At 42.2% G+C, this 12,753-nt stretch overlaps 1 protein-coding gene across 1 annotated transcript in view; it reads right to left on the bottom strand.

The window, feature by feature from the left end:
• The window catches only part of LOC131929900 (uncharacterized), a 14,402-nt gene extending 6,720 nt beyond the window's left edge, over positions 1-7,682 (bottom strand). Inside the window, exons 1-3 of the mRNA XM_059286280.1 lie at positions 7,575-7,682; positions 1,064-1,159; positions 403-638 (exon numbers count right to left, since the gene is read on the bottom strand). Of these exons, the coding sequence (XP_059142263.1) occupies positions 403-638; positions 1,064-1,106 (279 nt within the window). The 5' untranslated portion in view covers positions 1,107-1,159; positions 7,575-7,682. The remainder of the gene's footprint in view (positions 1-402; positions 639-1,063; positions 1,160-7,574) is intronic.
• Positions 7,683-12,753: the final 5,071 nt, after the last annotated feature.

A 12,753-nucleotide genomic window follows, 5' to 3' on the forward strand; every position in this document is an offset into this window, starting at 1 on the left:
AGGATTTTCACTTCCAAATTGTTGGCTATGCATTGTTTTGTTATTTAAATTGCGAGGACGCGTGTTGTTTATATTGGTTGATAATTTCTTGCTTTAAAGAATTAATACAAGAAGTCATTTTCTGCTTGAAAACAGTCGTTTGACGATTATTCAAATGCGATTATTCAAAGGATAGTACGGTTGTTTGAATCCGGGTCCAAGTCAGTAGAACGTCCCTGAGTCCACCCCGCTCTAATGGACACCCAACTAATGCTAGGGAAAGTAAAGGAGACTTGGCAAAATTCTGACCACACTTTTCCTTCGTGGGTCGAGGTCAAGAAACACATGAACTCTACTTCACCTACCCTTTAGATCGTTCAGTCAAAAGAGGATGCTTCACTTGACGGTAGACCGTTGACTTACCATGCTCCAATAGTCGCGATTTTGGCATCTGCTAAACTGGTAATTTGCTTTGCAATAATAGACGTCGAGCCTGACGCATGAGTCAAAGATTGCTGTTTCCTTTGTGAGCGGATGCCAGAAGAACCCAAAAATTTTCCTGGTATGTTGACAATAATACTGGATACAGTCCACTTCAAAATCCACTATTACGGCGACAAATGTATTGTTTTTCGGTTTGGTTTCGGAATAGGCGTTTCCTGCAATATTACACATTCAAATCATGTTAATGTTAGACCTGATAATAACTGCAATCAATACAATTAAACTTCTTTTTCTTCTTTCTTAATTCTAGTGTTGGAGGGATTCGGTGTAATAGAATGAAGTGTTAACTTGTTGTGCGCCATATTGGCCATTGACTCTGATTTCAGTTTGCTTTTCTTATTGGATTAGCTTCCACAGCCTTTGTTCAACATAAAACAAACTACAAGATAGCAGTTGTTTGATTTTGGAGTTATCTCTCCTAGAAGAGTGTCTCTCTCCAGCTAACGTGTCTTAGCTGCCCGAGGGTTCGAACTCGACCCCTGAAAATATATCCAATGCTTAGATGTCACCAATATTAGCAAACAGCCATTTTGAAAAAAAAAATGAAATATATTTTGCATTTAAGTAAGCGACAACTTACCAAGATGAAATAAAAGAAAAACCAACAACCATACAAGCATCATTGTTATCCAGAAATGTTTTGTAAAAAGCCAACGTTTGATAGCCCCACACTTATCTATGTAAAAAAAAAATACACAAAAAAAACAATGAAATATTATCTATCTATTTATATATATAACGAGATAAATGGCCCGTTGAGGGGGAGATACAACGGCCGCTAGGTTGATAGTGTTGTCTTTTCCTCTAAATTGAAACTAAAAACAAAATCACCACCTCAACTTTAATTTTAACCGGAAACAACAAATGTCATTGAAAACGGATTTCTGACCAGAATTGGTATTTTAACCGGGATTAAGCTTGATCTACGCGTAGTTACTGCATGTTGATACTAAACATAGTCTAAGTCATACCACTAAACCTTGCACCTAATCTCAAACACGACTTAGGTCGCAGTTAGGGGGGGGGGGCTCCAACCCGCGCACCCCCCCCCCCCTCCACACACACACACCCTAAAGCACGTCTATCGTCCCATTCAGCCAAATATACTTTGTATAGAAAACATATTTTTACCTGTGTCCGCCCCCTTCCAAAAATTTAGTCCACCCTCACCTCCAAAAATTTTCAAATACCCCCCCCCCCCCTCCGGGGAGGAATAACTCTGAAAATAACACTGGTCGCATTTGTAGATCATACAAATTAAAGGTAGAACCTACTTCTATAATATAGACCTGTTGCCAACTTTCGACTGATAGATTTACTCACGCAGACAGTGTTCGTTTCAGGCTTTTTTTCCGGGGGTAGGGAACTTGAATTTTTGCAGGGGCGAATAAATTTCGACGGATCGGGGGAGGCCGACACTGGTAAAAGTATATATTTTCTATATAAATTATATTACGCCTTTTTTCGAGGGGGGGGGGGGGGGAATTAGACGTTCTACCGTATGTGTGTGTGTGTGAGGGGGGGGGGGGGTAAAGAGGCTTAGTCCCTACCAGAAGAGAAACTCTTCACGCAAAACACGTATAACATTGGACACATAATTTAGGCAGCAATGTCAGTATTTTTTTTGTTATGGAGTATCAATAACGTCATTTCTTTGACGGGGGAGGGGGAGGCGGTAGAGACGTTCTACCGGGGGTGGGGCTTCGATCCTACCCGAAGAGATGCATGGAAGGAACTCTTCACGCTAAATACTTTAAAGATTGGACAAAATTGGCTTTTTAATTCAATGTTTATTCGAGAATCAATGAAGTCATATTATTGTATGCACTCTCCCGGCTTTAGACTATTTTCTACTATATGCTCCATGTAAAGTCACGTTTCGTTTTTCAAATTACTGTGCATGTTTTTACTCTGCTTGTAATTTCTCTGTAGCGTGCTTGTCAGATACATAGACAGACAGCGAAACTATTATTTGTATAATTATCTTCATGGGGACCACGCGAGACACCACCTAAACGCACGCCATTACCACCCCCACCAATACCAGTCACGTGAGCTGTGGTTAACACTAAATGTTTACAATCGTAGAGCCGGGTCGAATTAGTAACGGCTATTAAGGGCAGATAATTTAGTTTTTAAACGATTTGAAACTAAGTGGAGGTAATAACAAGTTCTGCTTGGTCTTTTCATTGTCGTCTATAAACTGTCGTCAAAGACGGCTGCTTTCACGAGGGTGGGCGGGGAAGGGGGGAATTGAGGGTGAGATAATCGTCCTTTTCGAGCGACGGATAGTGTCTTAAAGCAAAATATTTTCAGTCGCAGCATTGGTAGTTTTGAATTCACACATTATATGAATTACTGAAAATTACCGAAATTAAAACAACTAAATAGCGGCGTATGCTTACGGCGCGGGTCAGCTTGTATATATACACCACCACCTATACGCGTGCCGAACCGCCCGATACCTCGCTCTCCAGGCATGCTCAACAGACCATATCGCTACCACCCCCACCCCTACCAGTCTGGTGAGCTGTGGTTCACGTCGAAAGTTTACAATTGTAGAGACGGGTCGAATCAGTGATGGCTATTAGGGGCAGATAATTTAGTTTTTAAACGATTTGATACAAAGTGGAGGTGATAAAAAGTTCTGCTTGATTTTTTCATTTCGTCTCTAAACTGTCGTTACGGACGGCTGCTTTCACGAGGGTGGGAAGGGGGGGGATGGAGGGTGAGGATAATCGACCTTCACGAGGTACTGATAGTGCTTTAAAGCAAAATATTTTTAGTTGCAGCATTGGTAGTGTCGAAGTGGAAAATAAACCAACTAAATAGCGACGTATGCTACGTCGCGGGTCGGTTCGCTAATATTATTTTGCCACATAATGAAACAGCGTGGAAAAATGTCGTTCTTGAAGAATAAGCAATTTAAGGCATAAAATGTGTTCTATTGCGCCTTAACGAAACATACATACCGGAAAGCTAGAGACAAGCTTAATGCCATATGGGATTCTAGGTCCCCAAACAACACAGTAACAGGAACAATTTGACTGGTTAGTTTCACAAGATCTGAACGGCTAATTTCTCAAAGATATCAGTTTTATAAATATCTTTTTCTTCAATTAAGTATACGTGTGAAGTGGTAAAGCGCCATTGAGGCCATTGAGTCAGAACTCTTTTTGGGTTAGGTTCCATAGCCTTTGTCCAGCCAAGAACAAACTACAAGGCAGCAGTTGTTTGATTATGGAGTTGTCTCTCCTAGAAGTATTGCTGTCATAAGCTAACGAGCCTCTTCTGTCCGAGGGTTCGAACTCGCGACTTTTCGGTTTAGCAACCACGCCGACCAGTTAGTTTCATAAACATCTGACCAATTAGTTTATAAAGATCTTACCAGTTAGTTTCACAAAGATCTTACCCTTTAGTTTTACACATATCTGACTAGTTAATTTCATAAATGTCTGACCAATTAGTTTTATAAAGATCTCATCAATTAACTTTAACAAAAATAAATCGCTTTGTTTGTTATACCCTCATTATCTGCTCAACCAACAGGCCTACTTGTTAGCAACATGATTAATTATCGAGCTAATCTCCCAGCAATTATACCTGCTGCTAGATCTCTGGTTTCGTCCAGGTCAGGGTAACCCAGTGGCGTAGCGAGGTCGGGTGTCACCCGGTGCGGCACTTAATGGTGTCACCCCCCCCCCCCAGAGGCGCATCGACCCTTCCCGTGGACAAACTTTCAAATTTTCGATTTGCACCCCCACTCAAACTTTCGATTTGCACCCCCCCCCCCTCAAGTTTTTCTCTATATATTTTGCTATTTTTTGCCTTGGTGTCACCCCCCTAAATGGTGTCACCCGGTGCGCTCCGCACCCCCCCCCTCGCTACGCCTCTGGGGTCACCCCTCACCCCCAGTGCAACCCAAACACCAGGGTTGTTCTGAGGAGAAGTTTCGGTCCAAGGACGAGTAGTGGTCTCGTGCCAAAATTCACGCAATAACTTTGCCTTATACGCACACCGTATAAACCGAGACTTATCACTGACAGGTAAGGTGCTGTTAAAATAACATTGTATGTTTAATACTGATTTCACTGTGTCGTATGCGCTATGGTACATATATATATATATATCTATATCTATATATATATATATATATATATATATATATATATATATATATATATATACATACATATATATACATATATATATACATATTTACACACATACACATATATGTATATATATATATATATATATATATATATATATATATATATATATATATATATATATATATATATATATATCTATAATAATAGTTTCGCTGTCTATCTATCTATCTATCTATCTGTCTGACAAGAACGCTCTAGAGAAAAGACAAGCAATTTAAAAACATGCACAGTAATTCGAAAAACGAAGTATGACGTCGACACATTTAGCGCACAGAGTAGAAAATAATCTCAAACCCAGAGAGTGCACACAGTTATATGACGTCATTGATTATCGAGTAAACATATTCAATACAAAGGCAATTTGGTCTTATCTAAGTGGTTTGCGTGAAGAGTTTCTTGCATACAATTCTTCGGGTAGGGGCGAAGCCCCACCCCCCGCGTAAGAACGTCTGAGCCCCTCCCCCTCCCCAACTCAAAAGAAATTTCCTCATCGATACTCTATAATAAAATTAATGTGTCTAATCTAAAAAGTGGTTTTCTTGCAATGGGACGGTAGACATGTTTTTTTGGGGGGGGGGGGGGGGGTGGAGGGGTGTGTGTGGGGGGGGGGGGGGTGTGGGGGTGGGGGGTGGGGGTGGTGTGTGGGGGGTGGGTTGGTTTCAGTGTTTCTTTCAGACTTTTTCCTCCCCGGAGAGGGGTGGGGGGTACTTGAAATTTTCGGGGGCGGGGGTAGAATTTTCTGGGAGGGGGCGGACACTGGAAAAAGTATATAATTATATTTCGTTGAATGGGACGGTAGACATGGTTTTTTTTTGGGGGGGGGGCGGTGGAGGGGGGGGTTGGAGGGGTGGGGGTGGGGGTGGGGGGGGCGGTGTGTGGAGGGGGTGGTGTGTGTGGGGGGTGGGGGTGGGGGGTGGGGATGGTGTGTGGGGGTGGGGGTGGTGTGTGGGGGGGTGGGTTGGTTTCAGTGTTTCTTTCAGACTTTTTCCTCCCCGGAGAGGGGTGGGGGTACTTGAAATTTTCGGGGGCGGGGGTAGAATTTTCTGGGAGGGGGCGGACACTGGAAAAAGTATATAATTATATTTCGTTGAATGGGACGGTAGACATGGTTTTTTTTGGGGGGGGGCGGTGGAGGGGGGGGGGGTTGGAGGGGTGGGGGTGGGGGTGGGGGTGGGGGGGCGGTGTGTGGAGGGGGTGGTGTGTGTGGGAGGTGGGGGTGGGGGGTGGGGATGGTGTGTGGGGGTGGGGGTGGTGTGTGGTGGGGGGTGGGGGTGGTGTCTGGGGGGTGGGTTGGTTTCAGTGTTTCTTTCAGACTTTTTCCTCCCCGGAGAGGGGTGGGGGTACTTGAAATTTTCGGGGGCGGGGGTAGAATTTTCTGGGAGGGGGCGGACACTGGAAAAAGTATATAATTATATTTCGTTGAATGGGACGGTAGACATGGTTTTTTTTTGGGGGGGGGGGGGGGGGGCGGTGGAGGGGGGGGGGTTGGAGGGGTGGGGGGGTGGGGGTGGGGGGGCGGTGTGTGGAGGGGGTGGTGTGTGTGGGGGGTGGGGGTGGGGGGTGGGGATGGTGTGTGGGGGTGGGGGTGGTGTGTGGTGGGGGGTGGGGGTGGTGTCTGGGGGTCGGGGGGGTGGGGGTGGGGGTGGTGTGTGGGGGGTGGGTTGGTTTTAGTTTAGAGAAAAGAGACAGCACTATCAGCCTAGCGCCCGTTGTACCCTTCCTCAACGGGCCATTTATCTAGTATATATATATAATCATAATTTTATGGAAGTGGGTTGATGGATATACATTTACTGGTAGGTTAAATATCTTCAACACATTTAAAATTCTTTAATTGACAAGATTTTATAATGATAAATAAGTTTGTTTTATTTTCTTGTCTTAAGGCTTGTGAAAGCCTTTTTTTGTGAGTTTACGATCATATATTCTGACTGCATTTTAAATAGCTTCAAATACAATAAAAAAAATTTAAAAAGTAAAAGAAGTAGGTTGTGTAAATCAGATGATAGGCCAGGCAAGATTGTGTTTTGTACACATCTACGACCTAGAAGACAGCTTATTAGCGGCAATTAATGTTTGTGTAGGTCAGTTAGGAGTAATAAAACACAAGGTACTTTTTAGGCTTAATGCCAAAAAAAAATAACGACCTTAGCAATTTCTAGTAACAGCAATAATTGGCAAAAACACTTTAAAATAATTAGCAATACAAACGGATTAGAAAAAAGTATTCAACATTGCAATTACTAATAAAAAAAAAGATTAATCTATCCAAAATTTAAATGTTCTTTTAAAAATATGGCGTCAAATAAAATATGGTTTACAGTCATTCCTGTGCAGAGGCGTAGCGATGGGGGGGGGGGGCAGGGTGTACATATGTCCCCGGGCGCCGACCTTAGGGGCGCCAAAATGGGTTGTAAGATCAAATTAAAATGTCATTTTAGCTGCATTTTTGCAGTTTTAGGTGGGGGGGGGGTGTGCAGATCGAAAGTTTGAGGGGTGGGGGTGCAAATGTTGAAAATTTTCTCCCGAGGGGGCGCCAAATTGAAAGTTTGTCCCCGGGCGCCGAGAAGGTCGCTACGCCTTTGTTCCTGTGGATACCTGCAAGGCATGAAAGACTACGCAACTGGTTTAACGTTTTTTTTTTTTTACTGCTATACCAGTACGGAATAATAACTGTGAGCTTAACCAGAAACTATTATAAGCTTTATGTTACTAAATAAAACTAAGCTTTTTTTTTAAACGCACTAGATCTAGATCTAGATCTCAAATATGATAGTAAATTTACATTTACAATGCGTGTGCTTGTTTGTTTTCTAATTATATGCCATTTGAAAAGCTTTTATATACAACGTTATTTATAATTGTTTTTTCGTTATGTTTTTTTTTTGTTTTAAATAAACAGCTATCCCGTTTTACCTTAAACGCAATGTACATCTGTATTTACATTTGTGGCAGTTATAGTTACCAGCTTTCACAACATGTCTCTGCTTGTAGAAAGACAGTTGTAGGTCAATGATAAATAAAACAACTGTATCCGTTCATAAGATAATTTGTGTGCAGTGTAAATATGGAAAATAATTCGGGATTTCCCGTTTACCAGTAGAAGCGCAATTCAAGCAAAATATATACCGCGTGTAACAGCTGATAACATAATATTGAATCTTGAACTGTCTACTTGCAGTGTTTCTTCCAGACTTTTTTCTCCGGGGGGGGGGGGGGGGGGGGGCAGTCAAAATTTTCGGGGGAGGGGGGCGGTAGACTTTCTTCGGGGGGTCGGACACTGTTAAAAGTTTATATCTATATAAATAAAGCAAAGTGGTCAAGTGCCCGATATGGCACTTCCCGGCGCCGCAGGCGCGTTAAATTTGGCACGATGCTGCCTTGGGTCGATAGAACACGAGGGCCGCTGACGGTTGGCCGAAAAGTCTAGGGAGAGGGGGTCAAAACTGACCTCGACTGACCGGCGCCTTATATGGGCTATATTACGAAAAAACATTTCCTCCGACGACCCCCCTTGATATTTTGTGAGGTGGTAGGAGAACGCCTAGGGGTGTCACACAAAAAAAATCGCCATGTCCGGGAAAAATCGGGAAAAGGGGTCAAAACTGACCAGTCGTATTTCCCTTATATAATCTTTGTATTTTATGGGAAAAACAGAGGGTCATTTCAAAACGGATTTTAGGGCACTTACCCTCTTTACATCTGGTTAATTTTCGGCATGTTTATAGGTAAATGGCTTGGCCGTAGGGCAGACCTGTCAGTTTCACTCAAAGCCCTCAACGAGGGCTAAAACATGACCGCCAGTAAAATTCTCTTTATATGAGCTCTATTACGAAAAAAAAATTCCACCGACGACCCCCCTTGAAATTTTGTGAGGTGGTAGGAGAATGCCTTGGGGTGTCACAAAAAACTCGACATATCTGGGAAAACCTCGTAAAGGGATCAAAACTGACCAGTCGTATTTCCCTATATAATCTTTGTATTTTATGGGGAAAACAGAGGGTCATTTTAAAACGGATTTTAGGGCACTTACCCTCTTTACATCTGGCTAAGTTTTGGCATGCTTGTAAGTAAATGGCTTGACCGTACGGCTTACCTGTCGGTTTCACTCAAAGCCCTCGACGAGAGCTAAAAAGTGACAGCGAGTAAAATTCTCTTTATATCAGCTCTATTACGAAAAAAATTTCTTTGACGACCCCACTTGAAATTTTGTGAGGTGGTAGGAGAATGCCTGGGGGTGTCACAAAAAACTCGGCATATCTGGGAAAACTTCGAAAAAGGGGTCAAAACTGACCAGTCGTATTTCCCTATATAATCTTTGTATTTTATGGGGAAACAGAGTGTCATTTCAACGCGGATTTTAGGGTACTTGAACTCAGTATATCTCTCTATTTTTTGCATACTCTTAGGTAAATGGCTTGACCTTTAGGAAAAACTGTCGGTTTGACTCAAAGCCCTCGACGAGGGGTAAAAAGTGACCGCGAGTGAAATTCTCTTAATATGAGCTATATTACGAAAAAATTTTTCCTCCAACGACCCCCCTTGAAATTTTGTGAGGTGGTAGGAGAACACCATGGGGTGTCACAAAAAACTCGGCATATCTGGGAAAAATCGGGAAGTGGGTCAAAACTGACCAGTCGTATTTCCCTATATAATCTTTGTATTTTATGGGGAAAACATAGGGTCATTTCAACGCATACTTTAGGGTACTTAAACGCGGTATATCTGGCTAATGTTTTGCATACGTTTAGGACAATGGCTTGACCTTTAGGGAAAACTGTCGTTTTCACTCAAAGCCCTCGACGAGGGCTAAAAAGTGACCGCGAGTGAAATTCTCATTATATGAGCTCTATTAAGAAAAAAAATTTCCTCCGACGACCCCCCTTGAAATTTTGTGAGGTGGTAGGTAAATGCCTGGGGGTGTCACAAAAAAACTCGCCATGTCTGGGAAAACCCGGAAATGGGTCAAAACTGACCAGTTGTATTTCCCTATATAATCTTTGTATTTTATGGGAAAAACAGAGGGTGATTTCAAAACGGATTTTAGGGTAATTACCGTCTTTACATCAGGCTAATTTTTTTGCATGCTCTTAGGTAAATGGCTTGACCTTTAGGGAAAACTGTCGGTTTTACTCAAAGCCCTCGACGAGGGCTAAAAAGTGACCGCGAGTGAAATTCTCATTATATGAGCTATATTACGAAAAGAAATTTCCTCCGACGACCCCCCTTGAAATTTTGTGAGGTGGCAGGAGAATGCCTGGGGGTGTCAAAAAAATTTGCCATGTCTGGGAAAAATAGGGAAATGGGTCAAAACTGACCAGTCGTATTTCCCTATATAATCTTTGTATTTTATGGGGAAACAGAGGGTAATTTCAACGCAGACTTTATGGTACTTAAACTCAGTATATCTGGCTATTTTTTGCATACGTTTAGGACAATGGCTTGACCTTTAGGGAAAACTGTCAGTTTGACCCAAAGCCCTCGACGAGGGCTAAAAAGTGACCGCGAGTGAAATTCTCATTATATGAGCTCTATTAAGAAAAAAAATTTCCTCCGACGACCCCCCTTGAAATTTTGTGAGGTGCTAGGAGAACGCCTTGGGGTGTCACAAAAAACTCGCCATGTCCGGGAAAAATCGGGAAATGGGTCAAAACTGACCAGTCGTATTTCCCTATATAATCTTTGTATTTTATGGGAAAAACAGAGGGTGATTTCAAAACGGATTTTAGGGTAATTACCGTCTTTACATCTGGCTAATTTTTTGCATGCTCTTAGGTAAATGGCTTGAACTTTAGGGAAAACTGTCAGTTTCACTCAAAGCCCTCGACGAGGGCTAAAACGTGACCGCGAGTGAAATTCTCATTATATGAGCTATATTACGAAAAAAATTTTCCTCCGACGACCCCCCTTGAAATTTTGTGAGGTGGTAGGAGAATGCCTGGGGGTGTCACAAAAAACTCGGCATATCTGGGAAAACTTCGTAAAGGGGTCAAAACTGACCAGTTGTTTTTCCCCATATAATCTTTGTATTTTATGGGGAAAACATAGGGTCATTTCAACGCAGACTTTAGGGTACTTAAACTCGGTATATCTGGCTATTTTTTTTGCATACGTTTAGGTCAATGGCTTGACCTTTAGGGAAAACTGTCGATTAGACTCAAAGCCCTCGACGAGGGCTAAAAAGTGAACGCGAGTGAAATTCTCATTATATGAGCTATATTACGAAAAGAAATTTCCTCCGACGACCCCCCTTGAAATTTTGTGAGGTGGCAGGAGAATGCCTGGGGGTGTCAAAAAAATTTGCCATGTCTGGGAAAAATAGGGAAATGGGTCAAAACTGACCAGTCGTATTTCCCTATATAATCTTTGTATTTTATGGGGAAACAGAGGGTAATTTCAACGCAGACTTTATGGTACTTAAACTCAGTATATCTGGCTATTTTTTGCATACGTTTAGGTCAATGGCTTGACCTTTAGGGAAAACTGTCGATTAGACTCAAAGCCCTCGACGAGGGCTAAAAAGTGACCGCGAGTGAAATTCTCATTATATGAGCTCTATTAAGAAAAAAAATTTCCTCCGACGACCCCCCTTGAAATTTTGTGAGGTGGTAGGTAAATGCCTGGGGGTGTCACAAAAAAACTCGCCATGTCTGGGAAAACCGGGAAATGGGTCAAAACTGACCAGTTGTATTTCCCTATATAATCTTTGTATTTTATGGGAAAAACAGAGGGTGATTTCAAAACGGATTTTAGGGTAATTACCGTCTTTACATCAGGCTAATTTTTTTGCATGCTCTTAGGTAAATGGCTTGACCTTTAGGGAAAACTGTCGGTTTTACTCAAAGCCCTCGACGAGGGCTAAAAAGTGACCCCGAGTGAAATTCTCTTCATATGAGCTCTATTACAAAAAGAAATTTCCTCCGACGACCCCCCTTGAAACTTTGTGAGGTGGCAGGAGAATGCCTGGGGGTGTCAAAAAAATTTGCCATGTCTGGGAAAAATAGGGAAATGGGTCAAAACTGACCAGTCGTATTTCCCTATATAATCTTTGTATTTTATGGGGAAACAGAGGGTAATTTCAACGCAGACTTTATGGTACTTAAACTCAGTATATCTGGCTATTTTTTGCATACGTTTAGGACAATGGCTTGACCTTTAGGGAAAACTGTCAGTTTGACCCAAAGCCCTCGACGAGGGCTAAAAAGTGACCGCGAGTGAAATTCTCATTATATGAGCTCTATTAAGAAAAAAAATTTCCTCCGACGACCCCCCTTGAAATTTTGTGAGGTGCTAGGAGAACGCCTTGGGGTGTCACAAAAAACTCGCCATGTCCGGGAAAAATCGGGAAATGGGTCAAAACTGACCAGTCGTATTTCCCTATATAATCTTTGTATTTTATGGGAAAAACAGAGGGTGATTTCAAAACGGATTTTAGGGTAATTACCGTCTTTACATCTGGCTAATTTTTTGCATGCTCTTAGGTAAATGGCTTGAACTTTAGGGAAAACTGTCAGTTTCACTCAAAGCCCTCGACGAGGGCTAAAACGTGACCGCGAGTGAAATTCTCATTATATGAGCTATATTACGAAAAAAATTTTCCTCCGACGACCCCCCTTGAAATTTTGTGAGGTGGTAGGAGAATGCCTGGGGGTGTCACAAAAAACTCGGCATATCTGGGAAAACTTCGTAAAGGGGTCAAAACTGACCAGTTGTTTTTCCCCATATAATCTTTGTATTTTATGGGGAAAACATAGGGTCATTTCAACGCAGACTTTAGGGTACTTAAACTCGGTATATCTGGCTATTTTTTTTGCATACGTTTAGGTCAATGGCTTGACCTTTAGGGAAAACTGTCGATTAGACTCAAAGCCCTCGACGAGGGCTAAAAAGTGAACGCGAGTGAAATTCTCATTATATGAGCTATATTACGAAAAGAAATTTCCTCCGACGACCCCCCTTGAAATTTTGTGAGGTGGCAGGAGAATGCCTGGGGGTGTCAAAAAAATTTGCCATGTCTGGGAAAAATAGGGAAATGGGTCAAAACTGACCAGTCGTATTTCCCTATATAATCTTTGTATTTTATGGGGAAACAGAG

Source organism: Physella acuta, unplaced genomic scaffold (assembly GCF_028476545.2).
Source record: "Physella acuta isolate Inbredline_101_S28 unplaced genomic scaffold, ASM2847654v3 ptg001690l, whole genome shotgun sequence".
Classification (NCBI taxonomy): domain Eukaryota; kingdom Metazoa; phylum Mollusca; class Gastropoda; family Physidae; genus Physella; species Physella acuta.